Source organism: Ascidiella aspersa, chromosome 4 (assembly GCF_963924565.1).
Source record: "Ascidiella aspersa chromosome 4, kaAscAspe10.2, whole genome shotgun sequence".
Lineage (NCBI taxonomy): Eukaryota > Metazoa > Chordata > Ascidiacea > Phlebobranchia > Ascidiidae > Ascidiella > Ascidiella aspersa.
Window position 1 is genome coordinate 27,416,229 of NC_139450.1, and position 18,016 is coordinate 27,434,244.

Genomic DNA, 18,016 nt, shown 5'->3' on the forward strand with positions numbered 1-18,016 from the left:
TTATTTTTTGTTTTGTTTTTCTGCTTGTTTTTTTGTTCTGTTTTGCAGAAAAAGTTTTTTAATATTACCATTTATTCAATGGTTTACGAAGCTTAATTTAATTAAAGCAGCCAAAGCAGCCAAACCAGCTTTCAAATTAGGGTTATCCCATTCATTTTTCCAAAGCAGGGGTGGACAATTAGTTTTGACAGTGGCACTCATAAGACGCAAAAAAGGGTCTTAAAAGATGATAATTAAAAAATGAATCTGACAAACACATAATATAAAGGTTGATTCCTATTGAGACAGCTGTCAACATTTTTGACAATTTGGTAAGAGTAGGAATAGGAGGATGCCTTATAAGTTATTAGTATTTTTTTAACCCAGAAGCCTAATTTTGCTTGAAAAGTTTAATGAAAGTCGATCCAGGGGCCGAATAAATTCACTTTACGGCCGTAACGCTCTAAAGCCACCAAAGTGATAAAACACGATTCGTTATCCACCTCATTTTTTTTTGTTTTCACCCAGTGGTTCATGGAGTTGTGCGTGCAAGGTTACATGGCAATCCGACCCTACCAGGAGGACATCGTCGCTCTGGTGGCTCTCATGCTCGACACAGGACTCCCCTGTTTCCGTGGCAACACCATCAAGTCGCTCCGATCTCGCTTCCAGCCCTCCGCTTCTTCCAAGGAGGCTGCGCAGTACATGGTGCGCATCATCCGCGACTGCTTTTTGAGCAAGTGGAGTCGCACTTACGACATGATCCAGTACTACCAGAACCAGATTCCCTACTACTGAGCGGCCGGCGAAATTACGCGGCCCGGCGCCGTGCTGTAGAGCCCTATACCGGCCCGGTAATTTTTGCGAGTCGTTTAGGGCTGTTGTGACTAGTCACTACTACCAGAACCAGATTCCCTACTACTGAACGGCCGGCGAAATTACACGGCCCGGTGCTGTGCTGTAGAGCCCTGTGCCGGCCCGGTAATTTTTGCGAGGAAAGAGATCTATAACCTACCGAAAAAAAATTTTCTTTATTATTTTATAGTCACCAAGTTTTTTAAATAATGCGTATGGGTGCCATGTAGATCTCATCTATTCGCAATTTACAAGGCCCGACTTGCTTGCAATGAGTGTCTTCACCGACCTGGCAATTTGCATCTGTAAAGCGGCGTTTTTCGATTGACCAATTTTGCCGCAAGTAAAGCACATACCTCGAATTTTTAACTCACTCACACTGTCGCAATGACAGTTTATTCCCTCAAATGGCCGTTGCTACAGGCACCGGCGACCGGCGTATTTGCCAATAAACTGCCCGATTTTCTTTCCGTAGAGCGCTGGCCGCTGTTACGAAAATCGAATTGTGTTGTGACCAGGGCTGCGAACTCGTTTAAAAAGCCCGAGTACACGAGTCTGACTCCGCAGCCCTGTTTGTGACTAGAGTGGTTCGATAATATCGGTCGGTCGATACCCGATACCCAATGGTAGTAACGGTACTTGTCCGTTGCTGATCCGATACCAAATTAATATGTCCATCATGGTTTACGACCCAACTATACATTTTTTTGCCTTAGAAGGTAAATTGCTCAGAAAACGTACTTTTTAATTAATTTGACCAGTTTTCCTTATTTGAGCATGGCAATGACGCCATTTGGTATCAAATCGAACAGTTGTACTTTTTGCCGAAATTTCTTGAATGGGTCGGAATAAAAAACAAGTATCGGACATCCCCAGTCGCTATACACGCTTTGGCATTTTCCTTGGCGTTCATTTGCAACGACTACACACGCTTTGGTATTTTTCTTGGTGTTCATTTGCAACGACTAAGAGCTAATCCACAAAGTTTTTTTTCGTTGACATCTTTGCCGCTTTTTTTTTCTTTATATCGGGCCCCTGCCAGCTGCGTATTAGTGTTTGCATTGTGAAACGCCACATATACAAAGTTAATTCTATTTGTGCCGCATTCAATCGCTTGGTGTGATATTCAATACGAGTTGACCTTTCCGTATAAATGTTCGTTTTTGTTCTAATTTCAGACGCTTAACTGTACAATCATGCAAGCACTGCTTTGTAGCTATCACACAATCAAACGCCTGTCCCTACCATACGTAGAAAAATATGTGTGACACGACATTCCGACGTAACATGTGTTGCCCCACACAAACCGTTGGTCCGTCACGCTTTACTTTCTCAGTTATTGGGCATCGCATATGAGTATACCCACCTGTTTTTTTCAGAGATGTTTAATACTTTAATTTAAGTGTTCGGTCCACTTTTCGCGCTTTATTATTAGCTTCGAGACGTTCGACTGATGTTTTCTGTTTTTTGAAAGGCTGGTTTTATATGTCCCAAAAAGGTAGTGCTTTGTGGACGTTTGTACAGAGTTGCCAGATAGTCTTTGAAACTTTAAAATATTTGAATAGATTTACGCATTAAAGTCTTTAAAAACAACCCTATGTTTTTCCGAACGTATTTGAAGTCTTTAATTTTATTTCCGACTTAAGTTGGGTGTTTAGAAAATGCCATTAAGAAAAAAACTCATATTAATCGTGATGTATGGCATCGGGCGATCCCAGTTTAGGTTTTCGAAAACCTACTAATTTTCATGTCAAAAATCTATGACAACCCTTTAGTAGCTTTAATTGTATTTATACCATGCACCCTATTCGTTTAATTAGCCAAAGAAACGAACCTATATATCGCTTTAGCAGTATGACTCATATTGTGGTTGTTGTAGTTTTGAGACCCTGTAGTCCCGACATCGTTTGAATGCACTGTGCTAGTCGCCACTTTTTCTAAGGAAAGCAATTTGTCTTTTGGGCAACCAACCTATACGCTTTTAGCAGATGCAATATTTCTCTTTGTGGCTTGTGTTTCGCCAGTGGTGGTTTATTTTGTGGCATTATCTAGGGTTATATAAAATGCTCTTAGATTCTCTACTATCTGTCAAGAAATAAGTGCAAGGCAATTCCAGTACCATGTTAATTTCTATAAAAATTAACTTTGCAGCAAACGGTTTAAATTTCCGAAAAGCTGTCGTAAATATATTGACAATTTGTCTGCAGTTTTATCGTTTTGTCAGATTAATACAAATTTACACTCTAAGTTAAACAAATTGAAGTAAATATTAGGGCTTTTTCTCTCTCATACTCGAAGTAAACCTAGTTCTATTAAGTCAACCTAGTTCTATTATTTTTTTTTTCAGTTTTTTAAAAATTATAATTTTTTTTTGGTTTTTTAATGTATTGTATAACGATGTTTGCAACCCTATTAAGGTTTCCCCCATTTCTTTTTCAATGACCTGGAAAAATAACCTTGTAATTTATTTCATGGAGCAGACGATAAGAATAGCACTTGCTTATTACTGTTTTCTTTCTGACTCTGACCTACGCATTTTCCGCATTCCTTCGCTTTCGTTTCTTTCTTTCGCTGTATTTAATTATAATCTTAAAATTTCGTCGGCAAAAGTCAACCCGTATACGTTTTCTTTAGGCTTCCATGAAAATTTATCACCGCCAAAAACAAAAATAACAAAAGAAACAATGTACTTGCTATAGGCTGTGTATTAAAACAGCCTTTTGTTTGGCCACAAGAAAATCACAATTCCTGTTTTTCGTGATTTTAAATTGTTATTTATCTGTAGATGTCAATGCTTAGCGTATTTTGTCTTGTTCAAATATGTTCGTCTTCGTTTTAACTTTCTATGCGATTTTATATTTTCGCACTTCGGTGTAAAGAAACAAACGAACAACAGAACTGTTTTAGTTGAACCTAGAAAAATTGTTTTGGGTAGGCAAAAAGCTATTCGCAATTGCGATTCGTGTCTAGACATGTTGATTTGCATTTATTTGCCGGTTAGTAATTCCCAGAAAATTCTGGACAATCGCCAACCTTAGTTAGCACTAGTCAGAAATCGGTTATCATTTTGCAGGTTTTGCCAAAACGTGTTCAATTTTTCCGGCAATATGTTTCGCTTTTAAAATCTGGTTTGAGTGTGAAATTGCATCAAAGGTAAAAGTAACACGCGACATGACTTAAACATTTTTTCTCGGTCTATATGTAGGGGTGTAGGTGTAGGACGGTTTTGGCTTTATGGAAAGCGTTTGTCGTACAAAAGTGTCTGCAAACCCTTCAAAAAAATGGTGATTGAAATTCCGAATATTGTTGGTATTTTTTGTGTGTTACAAATGGGACAAAAATGCGAATTGTAATGTTGGTACCTAAGCCCTGTGTTAAATGGCTTACGAGCCTCGCAAAGTTACAAAACGAAAAAAATACCATTGTTTTCTAATTGATAGACTTTCCAAACATTTTAGCCGTCTCTAGTTTTCAGTAAAATATCAATGCACACAGCTATTCTATATGCAGTAAAGTCAAGGTATTCCTGTTTATTTTATTAAAGGTGTAAAGACTAATCTAATTAAAAGCTACAATTTTTTTACACCTCATTGTCTATTGTATCTCTCCTTGACCGAAAGATTTTCAGCCAGTTAGTTCAGGATTGGATTTAAGAGTATAAAAACAGCTTATTAGTGAGAAATTTCAAGAAAAACTGCGAAATTGAATATCACCACAGGCCAGGAATAAACTGCTACTTTGTTGTACGGCTTGTGTCGCATCCGTTTAAATATCTCACGGACTGTTTGATCGCAGATGTTCGCCCGTCACAAGTATTTAATTAAACCTCTGATATTAGTTTTCCTGTTTCAGCGAATTTTGGCCAATCGTAATCCGCTTGGCCTGGCCCAAGGCTACATAGTTAATCACCGAAGCTTTAAGGTTGTTTACAAATTTTACACCGCGCCTATAAATACTTGGGCCTCTGCCGAAGCGACTTTGGAGTTTGAGCGTTGAGCCTAAAATACTCGTAGCTTCTTAAATTAGGGCTGGTAATTATATCTGTTTTCAATGTAGCACCAATGTCCACTGTGTCGCGCTTATAAAAGGCAGTTCGTTGTAACTTTGAGTTTTAGTGCGCCTCTGTCAAAGTTGTAACTGAGTGGTTGTAGAGAAATCAGGTTTGCAGCAGTTTTGCATTTTTGTCAAATTTTTAAAAATCTGCGTAAAAATGTGTGGTTATACACCTCTCCGAAGATAGCCGAAATCCTAAGTAGGCCTACACTAAACACAAAATTATGACAGCTGAGCATAGGGTCCACTCCAATTATTCTAACAGATTTGGATGAGCAAATTGTGGGCCTAAAATGAGAAAGTTGTAAAACAGAAGATTTAAGCGTTTATTGACAAGCTAAATCATTTACCACACAATTACCCGAAAAATATTTATTAAACGTTTAATGTATGCTATGCTTCACGCAAACTACGAGCCAAGTTATGCTTTGATCTTACAACCAGCTAAAAGTTAGATCAGTGTTCCCCAACCTTTTATAGATTATGCCAACCCCCAGAAAAAATAAACAGATAGCGGCAACACTACTAGAAATTTTGTTCTGTGGTTTACTCTAATTTCACATTAAACGAAAGTGGAACAAAAATCAAGTTTAAAACAATATAGGTAATTGTATGTTGATTTATTGTTCTATAATAGTACACAAAGAGTTGTATGAAAAGGCTTAACAAAAACAGCAGACTTCAAATGCCGTAAGCGTACCTAAAAGATTCCCAAATACCTGGCGACACACTTGAGCATTAGAAATGGCGGCCGTTTTTGCCGCGGCACCGGTAGGGAGCCACTGAGTTACATCATCAAGCAGCCTGGTTCGTAAACAATAAAGAGCCACACTTACAAGCCGAAACCTTGTGTGTTTACCGACAAGCAGGTTTGACAATAGAGTGAGCGTTACAGCATTACAATATGAGTATTGTCGAGGCACCGGCACCAACCACGTTGGAAACGAGAATCGAGTGCGATGTGGCACCCAATATGATCCGCTCCGAAAACAACTTCTTCATGGGATTGGAAGTGGTAAGGAATCATGCGCGCGGTTTTATTGATGTTGATCTAAAAGCAAGGCAATATTCTATGAAAATGTTTAAGAGTGCCCTTCAATAATAATTCAGGGAGATTGAAGGCTAAAATGCATTTAATACTGAACTGCGAGATAAGATAATGTGAATTATATTTAGAACCATATTGTTCAAAACCGGTTATGTTTTGGGGGGTTAATACACTTGGCTATACTTTTGTTTTATAAAATACTTTAGCTTTATGAACATAACTTGCATATAAAAAAACAAAAAAATATTTCAATATGTTTTGCAATTTCATTCGGCGTCTATCAGCTGATTGGCAAAATTCACTTGCACAAAATGGATTACGTAAGCAGTTTGGTATCAATTCGGTGTTATACTCTCATATACAATAAATTTTATTCTAACACACACAATACAGCAATGGCATTTCAGAGATGTAAAGTATATTTTTTTTGTTTATTCTTGGCTGTATTTGCCATGTGCTGTTCAGCCAACAATGGACCGGATGCGGAGTGATCGATTAAGCTGATAAAATGGTTGTTGACACTTCGTTATCACGTTTAATCGTCGTGTAAATTACCGCGTGCAATAACCATCACGTCCGCACGTGTTTAAGTGATTTATTGTTGTATTTACAAGTATTTGTTGGGTTTTGGCTGATACAGGAAGAAACATTATCCCAAAAGCTTTAAGACTAGTGATAGTTGCTTAATGAACTCCTGGTAAACAAATACAAGATACGGATTTAACTGCCTTTTTCAACCATTTTTGTTCAGGCAATCAGGTTTTTTAACCTAATACGTAGCAAAGCCGAAGTTTTTGATTTCCTCTAAAACAGTGATTCCCAACATGAGGGTCGCAAGGGCTGTCTGGGGTAGGGTCACCATCGGGCCATCAGGGGCACATGCAAGGGCGGGGAGCACGTGGCCATGGCCCCACCTAAACTGACTATGACCACTAAATAACATTTTTTGTAGGTAAAATCTGTAAAAAAAACTTCGAATCTAAATATGTAGCTAGAAATCATTTTATTTTTATACTTTTTTACCCTAAAGGCGTCATACGTCCTATCGTAACATCGAAAATTAAGTTTGGGCAACTTAAACGTTATAAAAGTATTTTGTTCTTCGAGCGAATCAGTTACATCGTTTTAGCTTTTGTATTGACAGTATAACAGCTGTTCATCTTCATTCAAAAAAACGAAATATTATGTTCATAATGTTGTACTTTTGATAACGTCACGTATAGGCGTAACTTTGTGATGTCATATTTTGAGGTTGTGACGTCAATGTATGATGTAACTATGTGACGTCATCTCTAAAAAAAATTGTCATGCCAAACCTAAACAAAATTTTTAGATCCGCGCCTGGCCCCTAATAGCATTCGATTAAGCAAAGATTGACAAGAAAAAACAGTATGAAGTAAATGCTTATAGCAGTAGCCCAACGACAGTCGTAAAAATGTGTTCAGGTGTTATTTTCTTCAGTGAGCCAGTTATGTTTTTAACCCCATCATTACGCCCGTTTCCAATCAATGAATATAGTATAATCTACAGTCAAACAGTTTTGCTAATAAAATTGTAATGCTACGAATGGAGGCCTAAACTGTAACTTTAGCTTGTTGTGCATACTTTTGGTCACGTTTCGAAACACTTAGTCTAGAAGTGCAAAGATTTTGATGATTTGAATGTGATTTTGATTGTGGTTTTTGTGTTTCATACACCAAAATTGGGGGGGAAGTTTTGGAAAACTAAAATGGGAGTCTCAAGAACAAAAAGGTTTGGAACCACTGCTCGAAGACATCTAGAAGTGGCCAACAACATAATCCCTAAAAACATTGGATTCTGTCACTAATTTGGATCGCTTTATTGCCTACTATAAGTCAAATATAGCCTATAGCTTTTGGTTCGACAACCAGACTGTGACGGCCAGCAATATAGGTCATACTCAAGAATAGCAGTATTCAATCACCGGTTCGTTGGAGCTTGTAGTAAGGTTTACAAAACACGGGATTTAGGTTTTCCAACGTAAACGTTTCGTAGTTTCTGCCGCAATCTTAATTGTAATGTATTTTTGCCTTAAGCAGGCTTGAACAAGGCTAAAATACCATTGAGCAGTGTAATAACGTAGGCCAATATAAACAAGCAAACAATATGATCACAAGAGTTTTTATTTGGAAAATAACTTTAATTGTTGAGTTTAACGGAGTTTCACCGCTTTTTTGTTTTGCTTTTTATTTCGAACTTTACGTTTTGCCTTGACGGCCGAAAATTGAGCTTTTCGAAATTTTTTGGGGAGAGAACTAGTTTCGAATCGATTTTTAAGTTTGGAGGTAAGTTGCAAATTCCTCGTTGTTGATATATACTGATGGCTTCAAATAGGGCATTTTAAAATAAACGTTTGACATGTTTTCACCAACACAAACTCGTTTTATATGGTCATTTGAGAGTCGCGATTGCACTGAAAATGTTAAATAGAGTATAATCACTCAATATTCAGCCAAATAACTTAAAGTATTTAGAGTGTAACCAATCGCATGAATAAAAACGCACCAGGTGACGGAAAATTAGTTAAAAACTAATCACCGAGTTCTACAAAATTCATAAACTCCAAATGCAATTCGAAATCTACTGGGCCGGACAAACTGAACCAGGCTAAAACCCACTGTATACGCAGGAGTAACATCAAACCTACTCTGTCGCCCATTCATGCACTTATTGGCATAAAAATTTGTTCTTTCAGAAATTCACGGTCGAATTTGCAAAAGTTAACCAGAAACAGGAGGAGGATCCGAAGTATCTCTTCACCGACAAAGAGTTTCCTCCGGACGACAATTCTCTCGTCTTCAAGAACAAAGCTCCGGCCGGAGTGGTCTGGAAACGACCTCATGTGAGTTGACCAAGTCCCGATTGCAGTGTTGTAATGACTTAAGTCAATGACGTGACTTAATTGCACTTAAGTCACTGTTTTCAAATGACTTGACTTGACTTAAGTCTTTGGGAAAATGACTTGACTTGACTTGACTTAAGTCTTCGGGACAGATGACTTGAGTTAAAGTAAAGTGTTTTCATTAAACATTTCTTTGTAAAATTGGGTTATTTATCCTAATATTTGCACGTAAAACAATTTGATTGCCCAATTACAAAACAATATTAGAAGCGCAATATTTAATAGAACATAGTCATTTCCTTTGAGAATTTTTAAAGTGATAAATATTTTGTTTTAGAAAGAGTGATTATTTTTTTAATTGGCTGAAATTTCGTGATAATATTAGTTTATTTGTGAATAGGTTTTCAGCAGATTTACAAAAATACGTACAAGGAATTCACTTTTAAGAATATCAAAGCCCATACAGAAGTAGGACATCAGATGTTGAAAATGAATAAAGAGTTATTCGAAACGTTCAAAATGATACCTACTTCTGTATGGGCTTTGATATCCTTATTAGGTCTTACTACAACCTCCAACCATTATGCTCCAAAGAATTCACTTTTATTTTAAAGAATTTTTTTTTATTACACTTAATTTTTTCTAGGTCTCTAGAAAGGGTTTATTGTAGGATGTCCGTAAGATAACACACGTGTTTACAACACGATATTAGCTGGTTAACAAAAGGTGCTCAAATATTTATCTTTTACGATTTTTGTAAATTTACCTTTGGTCAGTACCACACATAGGGTACCACTGTAAACACCCTATGTCTCTACCTTGGTCTTGTCTTAACTGATGTTTTTCTGCTTCAGGAATTCGTGAACGATGCTGTTTTAGTACACGGCTTCGGCAAAAACGACGTTGCCCAGGGTGACCTCGGAGATTGCTATTTCCTTGCCGCAGCAGCTGCGCTTGCGACAACTCCTAAGCTCCTGACCAAAGTATGCTTGCAGTTGTAAAACTGTATAATTAAATAACAAGATAAATTTTAGTTGACAGACGTATTTTTCCTATTTTGACCCTGATACACGGTTGTGCGAAAGCTCATCAAAAGTAAAATGCTATATAAACACTGCCACTTGTTTTCAATTAACAAATGAAAGCTATGAACGACGGTTTATAATTTTATTTAAAGCAAAGCAATAACAAACCACTGAAGTGCACTTGGGCACTGTTTTTAAATGACTTGACATGGAAAAAATAGCTTTTGGATTGATCGTTTTGTGCACATGACTTGACTTAAGTCCTTGTGTCAAATTACTTGGGTTGAAATTACAAGTGTTTTTGTAAAATATTTCTTCGCAAAATTGTTTATTTTCATCTCAGTTTTTGGCACGAAAGCAATCAGCTTGCTATGTTGCGATGTCGTTATTTTTTAGTTGAACTATTTCTCATACATGGACGGTAAAAACTCGACTTGAACCCAAGTCATTTCAAAATGACTTGGATTATCTTCTGTTATCTCTTATTTTTAATTAAACAACAAACTTATTTTCCTCTCGTTTTTCAGCTGATCCCTTCCAACCAAAAGCTGACCAAGGACGGCAAGGCTCCGGAGTACAACGGGATGCTGCAGTTCCGCTTCTGGCGCTTCGGACGCTGGGTGGAGGTTGTGGTGGACGACTACCTGCCCACCATGGCCGGCTACGGACTCATCTACGGCAGGAGCACAGACCCCCGGGAGTTCTGGGTCTCGATGGCCGAAAAGGCCTACGCCAAGTAAGTCGATGTTGCTTGGATACTATTGGGTTGTCCAATAATATTGTTTGGGAGCCAATATCCGATCCCAAGTGACGGTATTGATACGCCACCGATATTAGAGTGGTATTGCCGACATGATACCAAATTTATGTAGGAATTTCGGCAATGATTTGCGATTCAGCGCAATGATTTTCTAAGGTAATTTTTTTTTTATGTTTTAATAACAACTAAATGTAACTCAACCTCTTTACGCTAAGGTAAATTTTGCCATGAAAATCTGGAAAATCGCTTTGAACGTTTCAATCGCTTCTTGTTTGCTGCATCTTAATGACGTCATTTAGTATCGGATCTCGATGCTTTTTGTTCAAAATATCGTGTCTCGGTATTGAATTAAAATGTTAAGCGGATATTAATTGGATACTTACTTCTCGGGTGAAGTACAACTTTATGACACCTCACGTTTTCCTCGTTTGAATGTAGTCAGAAGACAATGTTTATATAAGTTAGAGGGTTTGGGTGAAATTAGTTTATTTTATAAGTGGGAATAGATCCATTGCTTACACATTTATTACGACGCATTTATTAGCTTAACTATTTCTGAAAAAGCGACCAGGGTAATTTTAAGCGAAGTGTTACTTTTCGCGAATAATAATTAGTGACTTTTTGATGTTGCTGTACATAAACGTACCATGGATTTTCTAAAAAGACATTCCGAGATTAAATAAATGGAATAGTTACCAAATATTTTTAGTGTAGCTCTAACGAGTGTTGAATTGATTTTTACTGACTTGACTTTTGCAAGAAACTTTCATTTTTTGCAGGGCAAACAGCGTTTTGTGATTAAGTGTAAGCCCCCCTTTTTGTATTGTTTTTTTAATTGTAAACGAATCTCAGTAAGTTCTTTGATGTTTTATCGAGATGGCAATGAAACAGATAACTGATTTGTGATGCTATAACCTGACGTTGCAGGTTAAATGGGTCGTATGAGGCGCTGAACGGAGGACAGAACACAGAGACCCTCGAAGACATGACAGGAGGCCTGGCGATTCAGTACATGATCAATAAGTCGGACAAGAACACCGTTTACAAGCGGATTGCAATGTTCGTGCTAATCTACCGCAGTACTCGATAAAAAACGTAAAATATTTTTTTAGCTGGACTAGATTTCTTTTCAGGCGATTAAAGAACGGGCTGATCATCCAAACCCAGTAGTCACAATCATTGTAATTTCAAAAAAGATGGAAATCCTTAACTGTACAGTAAAACAACAACCCCTGTTAAAATAGTAGCAAATTTATTTTACCAGAAACTATTTATTTAATCGTAGGCTGTTGAATAAATATCGGTCAATATCTACTAGATTAACTAGTACCTTTCGAAAATCTAAAAAGTGCCTTATATAGGCTTATACTGATGTTACAAAAACAGTCATATACAGAATAAACAACTAAATTAAAAAAGACAAATATTTGTTTTTTTAATCGGCATCGCCAGTTTCTAAAGTTAAATTTGGTAAAAGCAATTCAATCGTGGTTTGCAATCCGCTTTCCGTATAGATTGTAATTGATCCTTGCGCACAGATTAAATGTGAAACAAATAACTTTTTTATTTCACATTACAGGGCTAGACGCCATCACAGCTTCGTGTGTGCGAGTTTATTCGCCTTTGGAACGAAGGCAAAGGAGGTGGAAGGCAAGGGATTGGTGGCAAACCACGCCTACACAGTCACCGGAAACGCCGTTGTAAGTTTACAGTTGGCCCAGTCGCTCTGTAAGGACCGATATTTTCATGATTTGTTTTGTTGTGTTTACCTTTTCTCGGCTTATTCACAAACAAAGATGCGCTAATTCCTTAACAAATGTTTGGTTCCACCTCTTGTGTGAAGCTAAAATTTGCACAGAAACGCAAATGTGATTGTTGGTCGGCCAGTTAGGTTATCAACACTCCAGTGTAAAGGACAGAATTTCTCTTTCCGTGGCGATTTCGTGATTTTTCCGTGGCGATTTTCATGATTGTTTTTACACATGTACCTACTACGAAAGTAAGCCGATTGATTTTCAATGTTTAAATGAGAAAAGGGGCTAATGCCGAGGCCAGTAATAACTAGACTCTAGTTTGATTAAATTTTGCAGCCACTGAAACGACGTAATGAGGGTTTTTTTCACCAACTATCTCTGTTTTGACTATTTCACTATCTCTTTTTATTAAAATGCTATCGTCTTGACATCTCGCAATGTAAATGTGCCTGTTAGAAAAATAAACAACTCCCACTTATGCAAACCTAAGTGCCGGCACCCGAATCATTTTTCGTTGAACTATCCAATAAATCATGACATTGATTGTTGTGACAAGAAACGCGGAAAATCACACAAACCATTAAAGCCTGCTTTTCTAACTACCATTGGGCCGACACAATTTTCGATCCAGTTGATAAGTTTCCGTATGTAACTTGCTGTTTTTGCCGCAGGTAAAACTAAGCACAGGCGAGTCGGTGAAAATTTTGCGCGTTCGAAACCCTTGGGGCACCAACAAGGAGTGGACAGGCTCTTTCAGTGACAAGTAAGTCAAAAACGAGTTTCCTATTTTAAAAGTTAGGATATTTTTGGTTTATTTTGAACTGATTTGTCCTTAAGATGGAGGCAACATTTGCACTTTTAATAACTCTTCACTAGCCTTGGCTATTCACAGAATTACGACATTTCTAATACTTTGCTTTCATTCTTTCTAAATCTAAACAATAATGTCAAAGCCGGACTACTGTACTTTTTCCGCAATGCACTACATTGATATTAATTTATTATTTGCCCAACATTCATGAACAAGGCCAAACATGCAGCAATTATAACCCATAAGTACATTATGCCAGTTTTGAACACTATTACCACACTTGTTATATGTGCTACACATTTTTGTTTTGTTGAGTCCGCAAGTTAGAACAACGTCCATGTTTTATTGATTTTTGTGTACCGTCTTTAATTTAGTTTATATAAGAACACAGCGAAACAATGGCGACAAAAAGGAGACGAGATAAAACACAATATTAGCGAGGGACGATTTAGCAAGAAGAAAACAAAAGATCGCTGGGTATTCGGGACTTGGATTCAATAGAGCACTGTCCACTTGCAAAGAACGTTATTCATTTTATTATTCTTAGTAAGGATAAGACGTTCCGATTTCGGGACCGATTTGATCATTCTGAGAAACTTGTTTAAATTCAGGACGGATTCCTTACAACGGTAAATACATACGTTCACACAAGAAAAAACAATTCAACAGGGTTTCAAATTAATCCGCCTCTATACCAAACCACACATAAATACGCTCTGTTTCCCAGGTCAGAAATCTGGGAGAAGGTAAGCGACGCCACCAAGCAGGCGCTCGATTTCAAGGTGAAGGGCGACTCCGAGTGGTGGATGTCGCTGGAGGACTTCTGGTCCAACTTCTCGTCGATTACCATTTGCACATTGGGGCCTGATTTTAACGAGGACGGCGACCTTTCGCACGTCAGGTATACCATAAAGATACAAAATGGCGGCCGAAATACACCGGTTGCTCGATTGTTAGCTGAACGCCCCGTCGCCAGCTAATTTTTAGTTTTAACTTTTTTTCGTATACGCCAGGGGTAGCCAACACTTCGATCGCGATCGACCGTTCGATCGTCACGTCATTAGAGTAGCTGCCGCGCATAAGCCGAACATTATAATAACCACTTTCTGTCTGGACGCGCCTATAAAAAGCGTTCTTTGACGTAATGAGTTCACCTCTCGTTAAATTTACGCCGCAGGCTTGGAATGCAATAAACGCTCGAAATGTTCAATAAGTGTTCTTGCGACTTTTTGACTGAACCAGTCGATCACCAGTCTTTAAAAAATATTTCAGTTGATGGCAATCAAACGTAAGTTGGCTTTACACCTTCACTATACGCTATTACAATTGCGTTGGTTCAAAAAAAAATAACCATTTCTGTCCCTGGCATTGGAGTTAACTTGAAAAACTGAAGAGTTAGGATATTTGTCTATTTTTATGATACGCTGCATTAATCTTTTCACAGAATAGCTTTTTGTTTTTTCTGCGTTGCATTCTGTTCCATAATGCAAAACGTCTTGCAAAATACATTCCAGGGTTTAAGTGTGGCCGACATGCTCAGATGTTTTTAATTATGTGCAAACTGGTACCACAATTTAAAACTTTTTTCGGCGACCTATATTTAAAAAAAGGAGTTGAAAAATAATAAAAATAACCATAATAGACAAACAAAAATCATATTTGTATTTTTAGCGACAGCGCAAACAAAACCTATTTATCTCTAAATACTGTGTCCTGGTTGTTGCAGTTCCCAAATAAAAAATCTTCTATTTTACCAACATAACCTTGTTTTCAGTTGGCATCTTTCTACTGTACGTGGTCAGTGGCTGGAAGGAAAATCAGCTGGTGGATCGAGAAACAACCCGACGTTTGACACAAATCCGCAGTTTCTAATGCATGTTCTTGAACCGGGTACGTTTTTTTTTCACGCTTTGGAGGCAATACGCGCTAAACTAGAATATCGCAAACTTTCTTCTGGGTTCCGATATTATTGGGATGTTTGTGTTCAACAACAACAATTTGAGGAAAAAAGTTTAAGGTGCAACTCGTCCGATAGCCTACTAGGGTGGTTTCGGTGCCGATTCGATATTTCTGTAGGAGCCATTATTTGCAATCAAACCAAGCGATTTCTGCCGTAAAAGGTCAATTTACCAAAAAGCAGTAGGTTAACCACTTATCAGAAGACCACCTTAACCACTGCTGGGATTAATTAAATTTCCTAACTCTAAGGCAAACTAAGCCTAATTACCTAAAAAAAATTATGTATTAATTTAAACGTTTTAATCGATCGGAAGGATCAACATATAACTTTTTCAATTAACCAAGAAAAATAGAGATAAAAATGTGCTCTTTTAGACGATCCTGTTGAAGAAGAGACCGAGGAGGGAGAAGAAGATATGACCAAGATGAGCTACGTCCAGGTGGGATTAATGCAGGAACACAGGAGAGTCGACAAGAAGACAGTCGTGCCCACCTACGGAATTGGGATGACCATCTTCAAGGTATTTTCACAGGAGACGACTTTCGTGGTTCCCAAAAAGGGAGGCCCAAAACATGGGTCGTTGCTGCGGCTCACTGGGGTACCATTTTTAGTTCTCAAGGGCGCCGAGAAGTATTTGGGAATCTTTAAAGGTTACTGATTTGATAACTTATGATCCTATTGAAACACTCTTCGTGTAAGATTAGTGTACAATAAATAAAAGTTGTTGATTGTACTGTCCCAGTAGTGTTTACTGTGATCATACAGTAAAGCCTTTATGGTAGGGGTGCCGCAATCTATTAATTATTTACGGTTGGTGCCGCAAGCCATAAAAGGTTGGGACCACTGTCCGAGCCAACATGTAGTGTGGAGAAGCTTTTTCGGTGTTCTGTTATTGCGTCGTTTATTAACTGTTTTCCATACTAAATATAGCTTTTTGTAGAAGCTCAGTTCATTATATTACAGATAAAGCTGAAATCGTTTATCACTTTTTGTTAGCAGAATCTAGAATAATTTTATACAAAATGATATAAAAAATTTCCTTCAAAATTTGGATTGTTATTTATATAAAAAAAAATTGGACAACAAGAGCCCACCACTGTGGTAAAACTTTTTTAGCATTAGATAACACGAGCATTTGGGGAATAATGGTAGGAGCTAGGAGGTTATAGTAAGACGTAGAAAGAACACCAAAGCCCATATAGAGGCATAGGTACGATTTGAAGCGTTTCGATTAAATCTTTATTTATTTTCAACTTCCTTAATTCACTTCGATGTTGAAAGTAAATAAAGAGAAACGTTAAAAAGTCTACCTATATAACAGGGGTGGTCAACCTACGGCCCGCGGGCCAGATCCGGCCCGCCAACGCAAATCAGAAGGCATTCTTCGTATTTTCTGCTTATTTTAATTACCTAAAAGCATTTTTTTGTGCTTAGTTTAAATCTTGTTCCTCCATTAATTGTAAATCGCAAAATACCCTAGTTTTAACTCTGCTTAACAGTCGTTGCGGTTGTTATAATAAGATGCGTACGGTCTACACTCTACAGAGTTGAAAGTTAACGGCCCGCAGAGACCTTTCTGGGTTTGATTTTGGCCCGCGACCAGAAAAATGTTGCCCACCCTTGCAATATAGCAGGGATGGCGAACCACTGTCCCGCGGATCACGAAGTGATCCACCACACATTTTTATTGACCCACTTGTATCTCTAGAAATATCGAAATGTTATTAATCATTTTCAGAAAAGTATAAATAAAAGAAATCAATTCTTTGTTAGATATCACTGTACTGTTTAAATCAGGGCTACCTAATCTGTGGGTTGTGCAAAAGTGTCCTAGGGGTAGAGGTATATTAACTGCACTTCAACAAATGCGTGCAGAAAAGCAGACAACTAAAAGCATTTTGTTTATCGCTGAAAAAGGGTGGCGATCCTGTAGAAAAATATAGAGCTCGCAGACTAAAAATTATGAAAAACCTGGCTAAACCATGCTTGAAAAGCTTTCTGCCGAACTCCTCCAATTCCATAAAAAATGGTTAAGCATTTGTTAACTATTTAGGTTCGTATTATCCGTGGGAATCCGAATTTGGAAATCGTCCAAAAACCTTAAATTACTAGCCCAAGCAATAACACTAAAACGACGCAGCAGCAAAGTTTTGCGTAAAATTAGAATATAGTTAAATATATGACCCACTTGTGCATTTTGTAAGAATTAAGGTCGTGTTTGTGATCCGTGCGATGAAAAGGTACGCGATCCCTGCTATATAGCCTACTTCTTTATATAGACTTTGCTATTCTTACTCCGCATGACAAGATATGTTTTAAACGCTTATATAAAAAAAACATACAAAGGCGTGAAATACAGTACCAACACCTTCTTAAAATCTTTTTCAGCTGAATGCGAAGCGGGATACCAAACTGAATGCAACCGAGGTCCTTACAATCCCAACCGCCGCCGAAAACCGCTCGTTCGTTCAAACTCGTGAAGTTACTCTCACCGCTTCCGTCGAACCCGGATATTACGTCATCGTACCCGCCACCTTCAGCGCCGGAAAGTCGAGTTCATTTTTCCTGCGCGTCTTCACCGAGAAGCCGATCGAACTTACAGAGTTAAAAGGATAGGAACTCGCTACTCGACTTTAGTTTGCTACTTGAAATTAGTTTCTAACTGCGCTTTAATTAATAGTTTAACAATCGCGTATTTAGAAGTTTTGACTGTTTATGGAGCCGTAACACGTAGCAGTTGGTGTAGTATTTAGAACTCCTTTGTTTTTATAGCCAACACAGGGGTGGAACCTACAGCCCCTTGCCTATAACACTTGTTTTTGCCAAAAAAAACGATCGAACTAACTCAGCGAGTTAAAGAGCGACGAACTCGTTTCTATACTTGATTGTTTAAGTATCCTCAATAAGC

General features: G+C 37.9%; 2 protein-coding genes across 2 annotated transcripts in view; both read left to right on the forward strand.

Annotated features, from left to right (window-relative positions):
- LOC146157257 (phosphatidylinositol 4-kinase alpha-like) overlaps window positions 1-3,146 on the forward strand; it is a 49,927-nt gene extending 46,781 nt beyond the window's left edge. The window contains exon 44 of the mRNA XM_083388147.1: window positions 508-3,146. Coding sequence (XP_083244273.1) covers window positions 508-777 — 270 coding nt within the window. The 3' untranslated portion in view covers window positions 778-3,146. The remainder of the gene's footprint in view (window positions 1-507) is intronic.
- A 2,645-nt stretch (window positions 3,147-5,791) lies between these two features.
- On the forward strand, window positions 5,792-17,724 carry LOC146157258 (calpain-1 catalytic subunit-like). The gene is made up of 11 exons (XM_083388149.1): window positions 5,792-5,902; window positions 8,652-8,798; window positions 9,653-9,781; window positions 10,351-10,559; window positions 11,511-11,642; window positions 12,163-12,283; window positions 13,009-13,100; window positions 13,876-14,049; window positions 14,923-15,038; window positions 15,483-15,628; window positions 17,497-17,724. Exons 1-11 carry the CDS (start codon window positions 5,792-5,794, stop codon window positions 17,722-17,724), a joined length of 1,605 nt encoding a protein of 534 aa, XP_083244275.1.
- Window positions 17,725-18,016: the final 292 nt, after the last annotated feature.

Excerpts from the sequence above, each read along its gene's own strand:
- LOC146157258 (XM_083388149.1), top strand. The coding sequence starts at position 5,792 with ATGAGTATTGTCGAGGCACCGGCACCAACCACGTTGGAAACGAGAATC. Across the intron at positions 10,560-11,510 it reads GCCGAAAAGGCCTACGCCAA|GTTAAATGGGTCGTATGAGG; the intron begins GTAAGTCGATGT and ends CTGACGTTGCAG. Across the intron at positions 14,050-14,922 it reads GGCGACCTTTCGCACGTCAG|TTGGCATCTTTCTACTGTAC; the intron begins GTATACCATAAA and ends CCTTGTTTTCAG.